General features: G+C 38.6%; 1 protein-coding gene across 1 annotated transcript in view; it reads right to left on the bottom strand.

Moving 5' to 3' along the window:
- Positions 1-20,113, bottom strand: part of MGAT4D (MGAT4 family member D) — a 116,775-nt gene that overhangs the window by 16,259 nt on the left and 80,403 nt on the right. Inside the window, exons 8-9 of the mRNA XM_020989857.2 lie at positions 2,213-2,324; positions 351-481 (exon numbers count right to left, since the gene is read on the bottom strand). Coding sequence (XP_020845516.1) covers positions 351-481; positions 2,213-2,324 — 243 coding nt within the window. The remainder of the gene's footprint in view (positions 1-350; positions 482-2,212; positions 2,325-20,113) is intronic.

The following is a 20,113-nucleotide window of genomic DNA, read 5'->3' as shown; positions in this document are numbered from 1 at the left end:
AGTGAAGTAATGGGTTTGGTCCCTAGCATTATCCTAAGTACCTGCAACGTGAAGGGCACTGTGCTAGGCACTAAGAATACAACAATGAAAGTAAAACACTCCTTGTCCTCCAGAAGCTTACAATTTTAAGGTGGATAAAATATGTACACAAATAGGTCAGTACAAAATATTGGAGGAGAGTGGAGTTGGGGGCACTAACAGCCCAGAAAATCAGGAAAGGCCTCATCAATGGTGTCCATTTCCATTTCAGTAAGGCATTCAACATGGCCGGTGAAATGTTCATACCTCGATAATGTCACATTATTCTGTCTACACATAGTTGGTATTCTACAAAACAAAGAAATACTCACGCTATCTTTTTCTGGATGACATATTTTCACGTAGAATAAATGATCCAAAAGCCAGTCTATGGGTTTATCTTTGTAGAACATTATTAAAAATTGCACTATCAAAGGTAAGTCTTTGGTTCTAAACAGTTTTCCTAGAGGGAAGAAGAGAAATAACTAATACAATTAAGTACATAAACTGTACATATCATACATGTACACATATATATCATATAACCATCAAGTCATTAATCAGTATTTATTATGTACCTACACTAAGCTAGGAATACAAAAGCAAAAATGAGAGTTCCTGTTCTCAAGGAGCACTTACATTCTATCAGAGAAAGCAACAAGAACACAGATAATTCATGATGAAAAAAATGTGGTATCCACCTCCAGGGAGAGAACTGATAAATTCTGAGTGCAGATTGAACCTTTTTTTCCTTTCTTTTCCTTGCTTTAATTTTTTTCTTTTCTTTTCTTTTTTGCAACATGCCTAAAAAGGAAATATTTTACATGACTTCATATATATAATTAGTATCATATCACTTGCCTTCTCAAAGGGGCTAGATGGAGGGAGATAATTCAGAACTCAAAATTTAAGAATGTAAATATTGAAAAAAATAAAAGATTTTTAAAAAACAGCTTAGGAGTCACAGCTAGTGTGTGTCACAGGAAGGAATCTGAACTCAGATCTTCCTGGCTTCAAGGCCAGTTCCTTTCTACTATGCTGTGCTGCCTCTCATGCAGAGAAAGGTAAATACAAAATTATTTCAGGAAGGAGAGGACACTATTAGTTGTGAAACCAGGGAAGGTTTGCCTTCAGGGAAGGTGTGCCTAACAATAAAAATTGTTGACATTTAAGTTGAACCCTGAAGGAAGGGATTCTAAGAGGAGGAAATGACCAAGGCATACATTCCAGAAATGGAAGGCAACCTCCATATACAAAGGCATGAAGATAGGAGATAACAGGTTGAATTCAAGTAACAGCTAATAAGCCAGTTTGCCTGGTACATGAGAGGCCAAAAATGCCAGGATGAGTTTTACTTTATTCTAGAACAAAAGGGAGCCCTTGAAGATCATTTTTCCCACTTCTTCCCACACTGTGGAAATATGGTCTGTCTAGGCTTGGTGACTGGACCTCATCAAGGTTATCCATTCCAATCCAGTAGCCATCCTTAACAGAGAAAATAGAAGCAAGACAATTGTGAAATAGTCAGTCTTGCCTTTTTTTCCCTATCATTTGTTACCTCCCTTTTCTTTTGAATAGCAGTTCTGTTCCTTTCTTTGATCTCCCTCACTTCCCTAGTATAGCTAAATTAAGCATAAATTATTATGATTCAGAATGTTTCATAGCTATGTGAGTTCTGAATTTTCTGTTAGGGGATGCCTCAGTTTCCTCATCTGTAAAATGGAGATAATCATAATGTCTATCCCAAAGGGTAGTTAGTAGGACAAAATGAATTAATTTAAAGTTAGCACTTTACAGACCTTAACTCACTCCATTAACATTGGCTCTTATTTTTATTATAGTAGGAGCTAGTTGGAAAACAGGGCTTAATAAATTTTTCCTTTGACATTTTCAGAAATATATTTGCCTAAAACATCACTATCTTTGGTTTCTGTATGTATTAAATCTCTTTAGATATGGCACACTGTTTTCTTCCTCTTAAAAAAAATCTAAGCATATTGGTATTATTTGGAATACCAATATCAGATGATTCTGTTAAAATAATCAATTTTATTTAAACTATTTCCTGTTATGCCTCTATTATTTGGTCAATACTAACTCCCTTCTTAAATTCTTAAGAACTCTCAGGGTTAATGCCTTTTAAAAAAAAAACCAACCCAAATCTTGGCTCCAACAAAACAGAGAAATTACTTACCAATAAACCCAAGCTTTGAGAATTCCAGTACAAGCCAATCAGAGGTTTGCCTAAGTGCAAAATCCTTTATTGCCGTAAAGTACCTTGGTTTGGCTATGATATCATCCTCTAGCTGGAAAAAAAGGCAATACCCAAATAACATTAGTCTTTCATGGTTTGTGATAAATAGCTAAAATGAACTTTACATCTGAAATGCAATTACTTGCTTTCACAGGACCAAAATGAGAATACAATCTGATGAGGGAATGCTATTGGGTTTTGCTTTCATACTCACCTGAAGAACTGTGAATTTATTTTCTGATAGTGAGAGTAGACAGACTAAATTACTATTCCCCTTTCCCCCAATCATTATCATTCACAGACAAATTTTTGCACACTTATTTTCATTCTCATCTTTGTTTTTCTAGTAATGGAGTACCATACATAAAATTGCATTGGTGGAGCATCCTGATACTGTTTATGTTAGTATATTATCATATGTCCAAGATTCAAGTAGTGTGGCTGCTAAATTCATTTTTGATCTAGGAAAGGGGGTAATGGAACTGAACTGGGTGATTTCACTAGAGCTGTTTTTGTCCTTCAGGGAAGCCTCATAAAACACACACAAAGAGGTTTAGACCTCCATGACTGGAGCCTCAAGGGCAGAGAAGCAACTTTACTAACTAGGATAGAGGATGAGAGAGCTCATGAAGAGATAGAAAACGTCTAGACAGAATGGTATACTGGAAATAGCACTGGATTTGGAGTTAGGAAGAAAAGTGTTCAAATTCTACCTCAGACACTTATTGTGAGAACCTGGGGAAGTCACTTAACTTTTCTGAGTCTTAGTTTCTTTATCTGCAAAATAAGGGAGCTAGATCTCTATGGATACTTCCAACTCTAAATCTATGACCCTATGATAGGAAATGCATATCTAACTGGATCACTCATGTGACCAACAAGATAAAGGGCTAAACATTGTCTCTGATATTCATGACCTCTCACACCTCAACAAAACAGAATTCATAGGCCACAGATAAAGCAATTTTAGCTACCTCCATGGTCCAGAACACTAAAAACCCAACAAGAACATTAAAAAACCCCAACAACTCTATAAACTAATAGCTACCTTGAGATGACTCAGCACCTCCTCCCTCACTGACCACCATGTTACTAGTCACAAGGCTGCACTAGCCAACCCAACCCAAGGACTGGCCAAAAAAAAAAAAGTATAACCCGTTCCCTCTCCCTCTTTCCAGTGTTGTGGAGATCCAAACTGTAGAAATGTGCCAGAATCCAGGAAAACAGCCAGAATCTTTGTGTTCTGTGCTGAAAAGCATCTCTACAGGAAAAGTGAAATACAGTGAATGGGACAGGACAATAGGAAGCAGCGTGGAGGTATTCATCATTCCACTAAGCCTGAGAGAAAACCCAGCAGTCTGCCCTAACACCACTGGGGCAGAGACGTTGGCTAGGGCACCATGAATTGACAAGTTTGGGAAGAGGCTGGGACACTATGAGATTGAACCCCAAAGGAAAGCACCATAAGAGACAGGAAGTCATAGAGCACCAGCCCTGAAGTCAGGAAGACCTGAGTTCAAATGTGGCCTCAGACCAAACACTTGACACTTACTAGCTGTGTGACCCTGGGCAAGTCACTTAACCCCAATTGCCAATAAATAAATAAATAGATAGATAGATAAATGAATGAATGAATGAATATATATGTGTGTGTGTGTGTATATATATATATATATATATATATATATATATATATATATATATATATATAAACAAGTAAATAAATATATTAATTGATTAATTAATGCTTAAGAGATAGGAAGTCAGAAAGTGAGCAATGGGGGAGAGGAAATAGGGAAAAAGATTGAAAATTACTAAAGATCTTAAGAGGATGAAAACTCAAAGACCTTAAGCATAAATCAACAAATCAACAGGGCTAACCTTGACCTCAGATGAAAATATGGATTTCAGATCTAATAAACAAGTTCAGGCATGTATAAATACTGTAAAACATTTGATGAGAGGAATATGGAATTTGAGGAGAACATGGAAACACAACATGCTGTTTCTGAGTGCTTTAAAAGAGAAATGAGACTTTATGGCCAACACAAGAAGACAGTTGGCAGAATAAAACATTTGAATCTGCAATGGCAAGTGTCACCAAAGAAACAAAAGAGAGGACAACTCATTAGGAATAAAAATACAAAGAAGTGGAGGATAATCTAGAAGAAGAGGAATGAAAAGTAGTAACACCACAAGGAAACACGCTCTCCGTATTGATCTCAAAGATGGCATGTGTAGAGACAACCTGAGGATTGTAGGTCTCCCAGAAGTCAAAAGAATCTGAATACTGTAATGGAAGAAATAGTACAAAAAAATTGCCCTGAACTCCTGAACACAAACAAAATAGGAAATACCATTTGAACAAATGCAAAGATCATCTCCAGAAAACAAAACAAAACAAAAGCAAAAACCAAGGTTGCCAAAACCAAGACACACAGTGTCTTACATTTATCAACACAATTCAGAGACAATAAATTCCACAAATGACCAGGAATATGACCTTCAAACACGAAGAAAAAGGAAATTCTAGTAATACAAGACTACTCTACACCACCAGAAAATGCAAAAGGGAATGGGATAATGTGTTCTGAAAAGGAACAAAGCTTAGAACGCAGCAGCCAAGGACAGCAGAAACATGGTGACATCAGGAAGACCAGACCAGTAGTATATTCTTTCTAAATGTACACAAGGAACCAGAAGTGAAGGCAGAAGTTGAGTGGTGGTAATGGTGGAGAGGTGGTCCTTGGCATTATGAATAAAACCTCAATTTCCCAAACCTATCAGTGAATCAATATTTTTTGTGGGATTTGTTTTCCCCTCCATCTTACAGAAGAGAAATGAAGGCCAGAAAGGGGAAGTCCATTTGTCAATGCAATACAACCAGGATTATTGGCTGTGTTCAGTGATCTAACAGTTCTACAGCTGATGGCCAGTGGTCAAAAGCATCAGGAGGCTTTGCTCACTGCTGGTCTTCTTTCCAGCTCACAGCTGCTAACCATTTCCTCATTTCTTCTCAACTCTGTTGAGGAAGTTTTGGTTTGAAGGGGGAAGAAAAGTCTTTTAAAAGTCTCAGCAAAGCACAGCCTCAGGTACTAAACAAAAAGCCATTTCCTTTTTTCCCCTGGAGAGTATTTTCACTTATAAAGTGTTGTTTCCTTAATTTATGTAAAATTTAACCGTTCATAGAATGTTTATGTTAGAAATGAAAACCCTGAGTAGGTAGGTGGTGCAGTGGATAGAGCACCGGCCCTAGAGTTAGGAGGACCTGAGTTCAAATCCGAAGCCAGACACATAACACTTACTAGCTGTGGCTCTGGGCAAGTCACTTAACCCTAATTGCCTCAAAAAAAATAAACAGAATACTATTAAAAAAAAAAAAGAAATTCAAACCCTGCTTATAGGTATAATGTCTCCATACCTGCAACCTATTAATCCAAACATTACATTGCAGGTGTTTGGGGGAAGGGGAAAGTGGTGGCTCACAAATTTCTTTTTGTAGGTAAAAAAAAAAAATTTTTTTAAAGCTCTAACAAACCCTCTGTGAGTATAGCATTGCACTTCGGGATTCAGTTCAATACATGTTCATGTTAATAATAGTCCCTAAAATAAACATTTTCAATTTTTAGTGTTCTGCAGGGGGAAATTCATACAATCTACTTATATCTGGTACAGGCTGTTTATATCATCCTATTTTGAAGAGATGATTTTTTGGGTTTTTTTTTTAATATAAATTTATTTATTTTTAGTTTTCAACATTCACTTCCACAAGTTTCTGAGTTCCAATTTTTCACCCCATCTCACCCCTCCCCCCACCCCAAGATGGCATGCATTCTGAGTATCCCTTCCCCTAGTCTGTCCTCTCTTCTATCACTACCCCCTTCTCTTATCCCCTTCCCCTCCTATTTTCCTGTAGGGCAGGATAGACTTCTGTACCCCATTTCCTGTATTTCTTATTTCCCAGTAGCATGTGAAAACATTCTTTTTAAACATATGTTTTTAAAACTTTAGGTTTCAAATGTTCTCTCTTCCTCCCTCCCCACCCACCCTCATTGAAAAGGCAAGCAACCCAATACAGGTTGTACATGTGCAGTTTTGCAAAATACGTCCATAGTAGACATGTTGTGAAAAACTAACTCTATTTCCCTTAATCCTATCCTACCCTCCCATTTATTCTATTCTTTCTTTTCACCCTGTCCCTCCTCAGAAGTATTTACTTCTGATTACCCCATTTCCCAATCTGCCCTCCTCTCTATCATCCCCCTGCTCTTTTGTCCCTTCTCCCCTTATTTTCCTGTAGGGTAAGACAGATTTCCATACCCAATTGAGCCTCCTTAAGCCAAATCCTAGGTTTTTTTTGTGAGATAATTTACCCCATTCTACCTCTCCCTTTCTTATTCTCTGAGTATAATCCTCTCTCATCCCTTAATTTTATTCTCCAGATATGACCCCTTCATCTTCAACTCACCCTGTGCCCTCTATCTATCTATCTATCTATCTATCTATCTATCTATCTATCTATCTATCTATCTATCTATCTGTCTATACATACATATATTTTTTTCCTTCAACTACCCTAATACTGACAAAGGTCTCATGAGTTACAAATATCATCTTTCCATGCAGGAATGTAAACAGTTCAATCTTAATAAGTCTCTTATGATTTCTCTTTCCTGTTTACCTCTTCATGTTCCACTGGAGTCCTGTATTTGAAAGTCAAATTTTCTGTTTAGCTCTGGTCTTTTCATCAAGAATGCTTGAAAGTCCTCTATTTCACTGAATGACCATTTTTTCCCCTGAAGGATTATACTCAGTTTTGCTGGGTAGGTGATTCTTGGTTGTAATCCTATCTCCTTTGCCCTCCGGAATATTATATTCCATGCCCTGCGGTCCTTTAATGTAGAAGCTGCTAAATCTTGTGTTATCCTGATTGTGTTTCCATGGTACTTGAATTGTTTCTTTGGCAGCTTGTAATATTTTCTCCTTGACCTGGGAACTCTGGAATTTGGCTAATATTCCTAGGAGTTTTCCTTTGGGGATCTCTTTCAGGAGGAGATCTGGATTCTTTCAATTTCTATTTTGCCCTCTGGTTCTAAATATCAGGGCAGTTTTCCTTGATAATTTCTTGAAAGATGATGTCTAGGCTCTTTTTTTGATCATGGCTTTCAGATAGTCCAATAATTTTTAAATTCTCTCTCCTGGATCTATTTTCCAGGTCAGTTGTTTTTCCAATGAGATATTTCACATTGTTTTCTAATTTTTCATTCTTTTGGATTTGTTTTACAGTGTCTTGATTTCTCATAAAGTCACTAGCTTCCAATTGCTCTATTCTAATTTTTAAGGAAGTATTTTCTTCAGTAATCTTTTGGACTTCCTTTTCCATTTGGCCAATTTTTCTTTTTAGGGCATTTTTCTCCTCATTGGCTTTTTGGACCTCTTCTGCCATTTGGGTTAGGCTATTTTTTAAGGTGTTATTTTCTTCAGTATTTTTTGGGTCTCCTTTAGCAAGCTGTTGACTTGTTTTTCATGATTTTCTTGCATCACTCTCATTTCTCTTCCCAATTTTTCCTCTATTTCCCTTACTTGCTTCTCAAAATCCCTTTTGAGCTCTTCCAAGGCCTGGGACTGATTCATATTTTTCTTGGAGGCTTTGGATGTAGGAGCTTTGACTTTGTTGTCTTCTTCTGGTTGTATATTTTGATCTTCTTTTCCACCAAAGTAAGATAGTATATTATGACTCTTTTTGCACTGCTTGCTCATGATCCTGGCCAATTACTTGAGTTTTAAACTCTTTGTTAAGGTACGAATCTGCTTCCAATGTGGAGAATGTACTGTCCCAAGCTTCAGGGGTTTGTACAGCTGTTTTCAGAGATACTTGTAGGGTCCTGTAAATTTTCAGTTCTTCCAAGGTGGTATGATAAGGCACAAGGTGTCTACTCCTTTCCTGGCCTGTGAACACAAGTGCTCCTTTCTGTCCTGTAACTGTGAGGAGGGGTTCCTCTCCACAGCCATGACAAGCTCCACCCCACCAGAGTCCCTCTTCACCCCAGCACTGCCACGTACATCTGTGACCCAGATCCAAACACGGGCAAAGCAAGAGATCCCTGCCTCAACACTGTAATCCCTCTCTGATCATCCACTGGATTCCCCCTCAGTCTATGGGCCGGAAGCTCGGGAAGCTGCTGCCCCCCACCAGGGCCATGCTCTTGGGGAATGGAGCTGAGACCCCACCTTCCTGTCTCAGCACCATAGAAACAGAGTTTTCCCACTGACCTTCTAAGATGTCTTTGGCATTTGTGGATTGAGGAGTCTGGAAACCTTCACAGCTGCCTGAGATTCAGTCCTCTGAGGCCTGCTCCAGGTTCACTGTGGCCTGCGTGCCCACACTGCGCTGCGCTGTGCTCCCAGCCCAGCGGGATATACCTTTCTGATCAACCATCCAGGTTGTCTTGGGCTGGAAAATTTGTTTCACTCTTTTTGTGGGTTGTGCTGCTTCAGAATTTGTTTAGAGCCATTTTTTATGAGTATTTGGAGGGGTTTGGGGGAGAGCTCAAGCAAGTCACTGCTTTCACTCTGCCATCTTGGCTCCACCCCCAAGAGATGATATTTTTAACAGGATTTGTCCAAGTTCACATATGTAGAAAGTGGCAGAGGAAGGATTCAAATTTGCTTTTTTTACTCTAAATCTCATCCTCTCTGTTTCTGTCTCTCTCTCTCATCCCCTGCCTCCCTCCTTCTCTCTCCAAACAGACGTACATATATACATACATGTTTCTACTTCTATGCATGTTGTCTTCCCCCTTAGAATGTAAACTCCTTCAGGCTTTGCTTTTTCCTTATTTCCCCAGTGCCTTGCCCCATGGTGACACATAATTAGTGCTTAATAAATGCTTGTTGAATATTGAATTGTATTCTTCCACAAAATACCTGTGGTTAGTAATAAAAATTAAGCCACATGATTTTTGTATTCACTTATGAAAATATAGTATGTAACTAATTCCCATTTTTGTTGATACATTTTGTTTTTATATGATCCTCATTTCCAAATGGAGCCTTCTCTCCCCACGGAACCATTATTTACAGCAAAGAATTAGAGAAAAAATTCAGAAAAGTCAATCAACACATCCAATCATTTTTGAGTCTATATAATACTACACACTTCCCATCTCTACAAAGAGAGGAGGGTAAGGTTATGTTTTCCATGCCCAAGCGTGGTAATTTTATTCACCCAGTATTCAGTTTCTTTTTTAACATGGTTTTAGATCCAGAAAATGCACTGCTCTGAGTCCAAATTTAAAAACTTTTTTAAACACACACACACACACACACACACACACACATCATTTTTCTAGCCACGACTGGCATAGTAAGACAGACATAAAGATGTGTAGACACTGGGGACAGTTTCTGGTAAAACACAGAGAGAGACTGTACACCAGGATAAGAAGGCATCCCAGATTCAGCATAGAGGGTTCGAACCTTGTGTAGGATACATGGACATGTACCAATTGGAATTAGTTATTGTGGATGATGTTTTCTTGGTTCTACTTCTTTCACCCTGTATTAATTCAAATTAATTCAAAAAGCTTTTCTTTGCTTCTCTAAATTCACAGTATTTCCCATTTCTAAAGGCACAGACAATCCTGTTCCAAAATTTTTGGCCATTCCTCAATGGATGGACATCTAACTTGTAGTCAGTTCTTTGCTATTACTAAAAGTGCTGGTATGTAATTCCCATTTCTTTCAAAAGTTCAAGCGTTTAAACAACTATATTGTTTATGCCATTACTTCAGTAAAGACATAAGGCTAGTAAAGTCCTTACACTATCATATATAAAGCTGGAAGGGACCTCAGAGGTCATCTAGTCTACATCCCCCTTTCATTTTACAGAGGAGGAAAATGAGGCCTTGGAGGTGAAGTGATTTTCCCAATTTCACAAAAGTGGTGAACATCTGAAGTGGCATTTGAACCAAATCTTCTAACTCTAGAGTTCTCTGTGCTGTAACACAGCTTTTAATGACTCATTGTAATGTATAGGTGATCCTGGATCCTCAAAAACTGTGCTAATAGAAACCAGGTTCTAGATCAGGGGTTCTTAATTTGGGTTCCACAGACGTCCCTTTCTCGCCTGTACCCTGAGAGAATATCGCATCTTAAGGTACATGTTTTAAGCAGTCAGAGCAGACACAACATTTATCAATTAAGTTCATCATCTTATGTGTGATTGCCAAAATAATTACAATAGTAATATCAAAGATCACTGATCACAGATCACTGTAACAGATATAATAACAATGAAAAAGTCCAAAATATTATGAGAATTATGAAAATATGACAGAGACATGATGTGAGTACATGCTGTTGGAAAAATGGCACCAAAAGACTTGCTCAACACAGGACTGTCACAAACCTTCAATTTAAAAAAAAAGCAATTTCTACAAAACGCAAAAGAGCTAAGTGCAGTAAAATGAGGTATGCCTGTACACGTCAGGTACTTTTAATAAACCTGTGTTGACTGGCCAAACAGATTCTAAGGGCACCAAGGGACCTATCACGCCTTCTAGTCCAGAAGCAAAATATGCAGCCAACACATTCCAGCCAGAACCAGTTTAAAATGTAATTGTGAAACAGTTAACAAAATTAAAAAAAAAACTAGAATAGATATTAATATGTAGCTTTCTAAGTCAGTATGAGACCTACCCAGCTAGCTCCCTTTCTGTTTATATAGAAATATATATTAGAAATACTGACTAAATACTAATAATTAGTATACTAATACTGCTCTGAAATGGTCATTCCTTGGTCAAGTGCCTTTCCATAAGGGACTTCAGCCTAGCTTAGGGATCCCAGAAGCAGGGGCAGGTAATGACTATTTGGAAATAAAAATGGACATGACTCATCTTCCAGACCAGGGGCAGGAGGAAGGGGGCAGTCTACCAAAGATATGGCCACTGACATGTTATACCTCAATTAGGAAGAAAAGAACAAAGTGGGCATCTCCTTACTATAAGGATTCTGGAAAAGTGTTTCTCCTTTGCCATCCTTAAAATCATGCCCAACATTATGGAACAATGAAGTACCTGACAGAAGTGCAGAGGGGACAAAAGATATCTCTCTCACCATTTCACTCAGTGACATCTAGTAGCTGTACATACATGGAAGAAAAGTTGATATTACTATTGTAATTATTTTGGCAACCACACTTACATAAGATGATGAACTTAATTGATAAATGTTGCATCTGTTCTGACTGCGTAATATGTACCTTAAGATGTGACAAACATTCTGAAATACTATGGGGCTGTGGAGCTGGCTATATGACTTATTCCTTTCCAAAGCTGGTACTCAACATGGAGACTGTTTAATCAGGGCAGCCAGGAGATTGTTTCCCTGTATGTGACTTCAACCCTAAATTACATGGGTTATTAATCCATTAGATTTACCTTCTTGCAAGCTAAATACTGGCTCACAGTCTGAAATGGGTTGGAAAAGTTCATAACTGAACTCTGTCCCTGTCTCAGGTCCTGAACCTCTTTATGGAATTTTTCTCTTAACCCAGGGTCCTGAGACATTCAAAAGAATTCCAAAACAAACATGTCAAAGTCACCCAGCAGAGGGCTCTCTGTCACTGCCAATGGTGACATCCGTTATAGGGGAGCTCTCTCAGGAGTGAGAGGCGACCAGTGCAACTTTAGTTTGATCATCAGGTATTTCATGAAAGATTGCCAGAGAACAGTTTGGTCTGAGACAGAAAACCAGGCAATGTCTTTGGCCAGAAAATCTGGTGGGCTTGGGACTGAGAGCTGTAGTGCAATGGACCCTGGAACCACTCATTCTCCAGCTGCAATCAGAGGCTGGCAGCTTCTACAAAGACACTGTGGAAATTTGAAGACTTTAGTCACTGGGGACATGCTCAGAAGGCACTCCCCTCCTCCTCTGCCTCTTAAAATCTCCATCTTCCTTCAAATCTGAGCCCTGATGCCACCTACTCAGAGAAGCCTTTCCCAAATGCCCTTTATCATCAGTGTTCTGAATAAATGTGTATTAGATAGGACTGAATACATTTGAAATACTATGAACTGGCAGAGGAGGGACTGCCATAGTTTAGAGTCTACTAACATTTTATAGGAATGAGATGCAATGTTAGTTCCATCAAACAATAAGATTTAGGTGGAGGGAAAAGAAAAGGCTGATGGCAGATTTTTCTAACAAGGGACATACATGAAATGAAACCAAGAAAAAGCAGTCAATGAGCCAAGATATGGAAACATTTATAATGCTATGCATGGGGTGGTAAACTACATTTGCATGCTCAGAGTTCTTCAGTAGGTGGACAGTTCTTAGCTAATTGCATTGTCCTGGCCTACTTATACTTCTACTAAGATCTTCTGCATCTGTCCTATCAGGTTAAGATAAGTAACAGGGGGAAATAACATAGACTTTCATCTGATTGGAATGGATTGGACTGGACTGTCAAGTTCTTTTTTGGATTTAGATTCTGTCATCCAATATGCATATTCTATTGAATTCCACCTCCTGTCTCTGTGACTTAGCATCGGTTGTCCTCCATTCTTGGAATGTTTTGCTTCTTCACCTCAACCTACTGGAGTCTCTAGTTTCCTTAAGAGCACCTTCCTCAGATGCTTTCTTGATCCTCTCATCCCTAGAGCCTCCTTATCCAAGATTGTCTTGTAATCTGCTATGCATGTGTCCTTTTGAAATATGCATGCGCATGCCCACACACACACACATTGTCTCTCCCAGTGAAAATTCCAGCTCCTTAAGAGCAAGAATTGTTTCCCTAATAAAAATGTTGAACACAATAGGATCCCACAGCATGTCACTATAACTCTGCCTTCTAGGCTGACATTGATTCATCTTTCATTGGCACTCTTCTGGTCTAGAGGCACAGGACTGCAGACTAGGTTGCTTTTGGGAAATTGCCCAGTGCCCTCAATGATACTAAAATGCTCATAGAGCCTCACCTTTTGAATAGCAGTATTCTCCCTATAATGTTCTCTTGGTACAAATAATGAATATCACAAGCTACAGAGGATTAAAATGAAATATAACTAAAAAGGGCACTGAAAGGAGGCATGATGGGGGTAATTAGTTTGTTATCAGAAATTACTTTCACGTAACAAGTGAAGCAAACGGCATAGAGACACCTAAGAGCAGAACGGAATGTGGATATATATCCAGGTTGACAACCCAAGAGGCAGTGGAGCACAGTAGAAAGAATCAGGAGCTGCAGAGCAGAAGTGGAAGAGGACCACATCTTTACAGATGCAGAATTGAGTGAGAATTATAGAATGTAAGATTTAATGGGTATATGTGTATGTGTGTGCTTGTGGGTTAATAATAAAAAAAAAGCATGACTCCTTATTGCAAAATGCATCCTTAAAGATTCTCCCTCAACAATCTCCTAGAGATTCTGCTTCAGCAATTTGTTAGCCTTGTATACATGAAGATAAAAAAGAAATTCCTTGATAAAGAGGGAAAAGGGAACAAGCATACTTGTGATCTTCACATCAACCTTGGGAGTTCGGTGCTATTATTACACCATTTTACATTTGATGAAACTGAGGCAGGCTTGCCCACAGTCACACAATTAGTAATTGTCTGAGGCAGGATTTGAACTTAGTTTTTCCTGACTCTATGCCTAATGTTCTGTACACTGTAGCACCGAACTGCCTCAGTCACAGAGGTAACTCAGTTCAATGACTGTCTGATTGTCTTTATCAATCAAGGCATTAAACAGGGAGATAATTATTTTCTAAATATGTTTGCCAATGTCATGGAAGACATCCCATATAAACTATAAATGTAAGAAAGAGTCCTTAGAAGTGATGAGGTTCACCCAACAAGGGCTATTTGCAAATGACACAATATTGATTGAATTCAATTTCAGAACACTGTGGTCCCCACTTGAAAATATCTACAGTCACTCAAAAAGTGTCACCGCAAATGGAGTGCTGGCCTTGCAGTCAGAAGGATTTTAGTTTAAATTCTGTCTCATCCACTTTTAACTGTGTGGTCCTGGGCAATCCATTTAAAACCTTTCTGCTTCTAATTCCTCATCTGTAAAAAATGAGAACCTATCACATAGGATTGTTGTGAGGATCAAGTGATATAATATAGGTAAAATACTTTGCAAAACCAGAAAACCCTTTACAAATCTTAGCTATTGTTACTGTCAGTCTAGCAATCCACCCAAGAAAACCCAAATGGATGAGGAATGCCTATTGCTCAGATTACTTGCATCATACACTTTGATAGGAACCTACTGAGTTTGTCCAACAACAGATATATTTCACAGTGCCTTCAATGATCCCAAGCGACTTCACATCAGCAAAATCTCTCTTTTTAACACCAACATCTTCCCAACAATGATATGACTGCAGATTATAGAACAGCATCATCTTAGAATAAAAGCTATAGGTAACTAAAAGGACAACAGAAGGCACCTGCAAGCTATAAGAAGACTATAACAAGAACTTAAATGAAAGAAATGCATCACTGAGGATATGCATGATGCAAAAAGACGAGGGCTGGTTATATGGCAAGGAAAAGTAATAACATTCCCTTAGGGAAAGGGAAAGGATAGCAAAGCTGTGGTAACTGGATTGTTAAAAGAACCAGAGGAAGTACTCTAGCACATTAGGCAGGTCTTCTGCAGCATAATCATGGAAGGATAAGGACAAGAATGGAACTGAATGAGAAGACATAAATGAGTTATGATCTGCATTGGTAAAAGAACAACCCACTCTGATAAAATCAAAGACTTATCCAGGTATTAAAGTTGCAAAGCATGTTTGGACTTGGTTATTCAACCAAATCAGAAAGCAGCGCATGCCCAACAGCCCCATAAGTCTTTTTAAGCTTTCATTCCAGAAAATTGGATTATGGCAGTAAAAACGAAGATGAAATTATTTCTAGTCATTGAGTATTTTTCTATTTTTTTTTTCAAAGATTAAGGTCAAATCCACCTATAGTAGGATATAATAATTTTTTGGGAGGCTTTTTTTCACTCACTCTACTTTAGGCATCTACAAGTACATTGTTGGTGGGAAATAACTTTTTGGCATTTTTTTCCTGATAGAACACAATAATGATTTTATTTCACAACCATGAACAAGGATACAGTAGTTATGGATGTTGACATTTGGCTACAGAAAGCCAAACCTGATTAAGGAAAGAAAATATACTTGTTGAGTAAACACATTGATTAATACAATTTTTCTTTTTCAAAAGGATCATTTAAATCCTACAGATAGGCTTTTTGTACTATGGGAAGCAAAGAACTATGGTAGAAATGACTGTTGCCAAGAAGTGTATATTTGTACTATGGGAGTTAGTTAGAAAAATATCACAAGAAGGCCTAAGTATATTTGTTAGGGAAGTGTTCCGTTCTACAGCATTATAATTCAAATAAAATGATGTTATTTTATAAGGTTTAAAGAAGGTCAAAAGAGCAGCTAGCTCTTTTCTGGAATAGGACTAGGCTCAAAGTATGTGAGCCAGAGACCCTCAGAGGGGGCTATGTGTAGGGAAATTCTGTGAAGGAAGCGAAGTATGACTATATTGCCATCCATCCTCCTTCTAACACTCTGTAATCTTTGCCTATTACACATACATGTAGCTAAGGTTACAGCTGTCAGCATACCTTACACCCTTCTGGACACTCATGCCCCATACTGCTTCTAGGTACCCAATGATTTTCCATTCACAAGTAACGTGTGGCCTTAACAACTAGTGGTTCCATGATTCAATCAGGCAAGACGACCTGATTTCAAATTTGGCCTTACACACTTATTAGCTGTGTGACTAAATAGCCAAGTTACTTACCTTCTGTCTGCCTCAGTTTCTTTATATGTAAAATGGAGATAATACCTACCTTCCATGGTTAGGAGGATAAAATTGTAAATTGCTTTGAAAACCTTAAAATATGATATAAATGCTATTATTATTTTAAACCGGTATGACCTGATTCTATAAACCAATTTGAATGACAAGCCCAGCTCACAGGCTGGTACTAGCACCTGAAGGCACAAGCAAAATTTTGAGCAGAATGGAGACTAATAGAAACCATACTCATATTACTATCACTCAGGGCAGTGAAATTATTCTGCAAAATCTTTTTTTCAAATTGTGTCTATTTTCTCCACTGGTGATATATCAACTCCTTTTAGCTTTGCTTTTCCCTGTGTGCTTCATTGGTACGGCAAGAGAAAGGGGCAGATCCCAAGGTCTGATTCCTGAGAAGCAAACCAGGACTCCAGGACTGTAGGGCAGCTGTTCAGTCGGGGAACTGAGAAAAGATGCACTTGAACTTGTGGCCATCCCCCACTTCAGCTGCAGCCACAGGTTCCTCCCTGAGATGCTGGAACAGTTAGGGTAGGAGATCCCTGCTCTCTGGCCATGGTTCCCTTTCCTCTCTCAGCGTAAGGAGACAGCCACAGAAGTGAGGAAAGAGCCCTTGCTGCACAACAGGCTTGTTCTCAGGACCTCACATTTCAAAGAAAGAGACAGTAGCACATTTGGAGATGCAGTGTGCGACAGACTTGAATCCTAGCTATGCTTTCTGCCTGTGAGACCTTGGACAAGTAACTTAAGCATTCCTCACATGCAACACTCCATCTCCAGACTGTGCTTTCTCACAGGGTATCTCATGAGCCTGAAATGCCCACCCTCAGCATCTCTACCTCCAGGCTCCCCTAGTTTCCCTCAAAATTCAGGTCAAATCCCATCTTTTGCAGGAGGCCTTTCTTTGGTCATTCCCACTGCTGGAACTTTCCTTCAGAGACCATCTTCCATTAATAGTGTATATCTTGTATGCACAGTTTTTTGCATTTTGTCTCTCCCTAACCCCACCCCCTTATAGTAGAATATGAACTCAGCAGAGACCATGTTTTTGTTTTTTTCCCTTTTTTTGTATCTACAGGGTTTAGTACAGTGCCTGATACATATTAAGTATGTAAAGTATGTATAGATTATAAAATATTCAAATAACTAAGTAATAACTACTTTAGGTTTATTTCCTTTAAGAGATAAGAAAAGCACCCATTTTTTAATATTTTCTTTCCATTTTATGTGAATGACACAGAAAAATACTCCCCCACATTCAATTTCTACCTAATTAACCTTGGGTTTTCTGATCCTTTAATATTTTATATATCCCAGTGTACTGCAAAGTTGTTCAATTACTTTTGATGCATGCTTATATGCATTTCTGTGTCCTTAAGAGCTAAAAATCTCTTCTTGAGCTAATTGAGCTGATATAGAGATCATCCTTATTGGTATCCTCTTTTTTCAAGTGAAATGAGTTAAATTACAGCAAATAAGAACACATTTATTCAATCCATGACAGAGTTAGGCATAAATCATGGGCTAAAATAACTGCCCATACTGATAAGCCTGAATTTATGACAAATTCCAAATGAGGGTCCTCAAAGTAGCTGTCACATTTCACATTTTCATTCTGGTTCCCCTGTGCATGCATAGAAAGCACTTAACTGTAACTGAGCCTCTCTCAAAGATGCTTTCAGCTTTAGAAAAGTACAATTAGTTGATGAAGGAGAGCTAAATGTAAATGGATTTGAGGAATAACTGTAACAGCGCACGGACCCCAGGGTAAGGCTGCCTACTTTTGTAGCCATTTCCCACTGCGCACTCCAAAACATTTCCTAGAGTGCTTAATAAATGCTTTTTGATTGACTGGTAGATTGAGTGTAATTGAATAACAAGCTGAATCACAGTATAGTAGAGTATTGTGGCTTGCATAGCAGTAGAACCAAAAGGAGCACTGGACTTAGACTGGGTTCGAGTATGGGCTCTGCTTCCCTTTACTTGTGTGACCTTGGACCAATCACTGCTCTTCCCTGGGCCAGAGGTTCTCCAAATCAAAGACCATACGGGTTCTAATCTTCCTTTAGTGGAAGACCAAGGGCAGACCTGTATTCAAATGAGAAAATTAACCTCTATCCATTACTTTAAAAGCCTAAGTATAAGAAGACATTGCTGTATAAGTACAATATTGGCTCATCTCTTCTGTCTGACTCAGCAAATTCTGAGGCTCCAGAGTTGTGGAACCATTCTGTAAGACATACCTAAGGCACATGAATCATGTTCCATGAATGGTTCTTAATGTCAGGACCAGAGGGCACCTCTGGTCCAGTGTGAACTGAGAAGGGAAAACAATTGACACATAATCACTTGTATTTTCAGAAGTTGATTTTGGAGTTTCAAACTGCTATGAAGTTTCAGAATTACTTCTGGATTTAAACGGAATAAGGACAAATCAATAGTCCTTGCATATGCTAGTATTATAAACATTCAGTCATTTCAGACTCTCCATGACCCTATTTGGGGTTTTCTTGGTAAATATTTACTATTGCCTTCTCCAGCTCATTTTACAGATAAGGAAGCTGAGGTGCTTTAATAGGGTTAAATGACTTGCCCAGGGTCACACATCTAGTAAGTGTCTGAGGCTGGATGGGAACTCAGGAAGATGAGTCTTTCTGACTCCAGGCCCAGGCTTCTATCCACTGTGCCACCCATAAAACATCTACCTAGGAATTTCAAAAGGTGTTGTTACTTACAGCACACAAATGATGCTTGAAGAGATAAAGATACTTTTTGTTGATTTATTCCATTGTCTTTTTGTAATACTCATGAGGGTTATTTCATAACTACAGACGTACTTGTTTAGGATCAGAAGACCAGATATAAAGATAGAAGGAACCTAGAGATCATCTACTCCAACCCTCTCTTTTTACAGATGAGGAAACCGAGTCCCAGAGAGGTTAAGTGACTGCAGAGCTGAGATGTAAACTAAAGTTTTGTGCTGATTATTACATCAAGCATAGGAACAATGCAAAGCCTCTCAGCTGAGAGCCATAATCACTTTAAGAGTTCAGCCTGACTATCCACAGAGGAAAAACTAAGTGGATGAAGAATATCTGTTGTTTAAAGAACGAAATGCAATTAAACCCACAAATCACGTAATTATGCTCTATGCTGAAAAGACAGTGCATATGGATGATGAGCTCAACCAAGAATTAAATAGGAAAAAGAGGAGGAGTTAGAGAGAGATGTCTTGGGAAAATTTTGGAGAGCTTTTAATGGCCCTAAAACCAAGGCCCATCTTTTTAACGATATTCTTCTCGTAACAGAGGCAATGTGACAAAGTTACCAGCCTCAGAGCCTGAAAGGCCTGAGCACAAGTGCCTCTGACATATACATGCTGCTTGACCTGTGGCAAGTCACAGCATCTCTCAGTGTTTTGGGCAATTTACTAGGACTGTTAGTGGGTGTGCAAAGAGATTCCTCATTGGAAGATTCCTAACCCAGTAAAATCTGGCATCAGGGAGGCCAGGGGAAAGAAATTCTTATAGTTATGCTGTGTGGCTTGGAGTTCCAACACATGACAGCCTCCAAAGAATTAACACTGAGGTTCACCCAAAGGGCCACAGAAAGATGCACAGAGGATGTGAGTGGGTTGCATGATGTTATAAGGAATTGTGAAGAGAAGCATATAAAAGATATGATCAGATGGTTCCTCCTATTGGTTTTAATTTTCACTTACAACATCATTAATGTGAAAATATGTTTAATAGGAATGTATAGCCTATATCAGATTGTGAGCTGTCTTGGAGAGGGTGGTGGGGAGGAAGGGGAGAAAAATTTTAAACTCAAAAGCATACGGAAGTGATTGTTGATAAATCAAAATAAATTAATAAAATTTTTTTTAAAAGATATGATCAGAGATAGACAAGTGACTAGAAAAGAACATGGACCAGTTATGTAGTAGTCAATGGAAGGAGAAGAATGGACAGCACC

The sequence above is a fragment of the Phascolarctos cinereus genome, unplaced genomic scaffold (assembly GCF_003287225.1).
Source record: "Phascolarctos cinereus isolate Bilbo 61053 unplaced genomic scaffold, phaCin_HiC Scaffold_9;HRSCAF=440, whole genome shotgun sequence".
NCBI classification, from domain to species: Eukaryota; Metazoa; Chordata; class Mammalia; order Diprotodontia; family Phascolarctidae; genus Phascolarctos; species Phascolarctos cinereus.
This window is presented reverse-complemented; position numbering and strand designations above follow the sequence as displayed.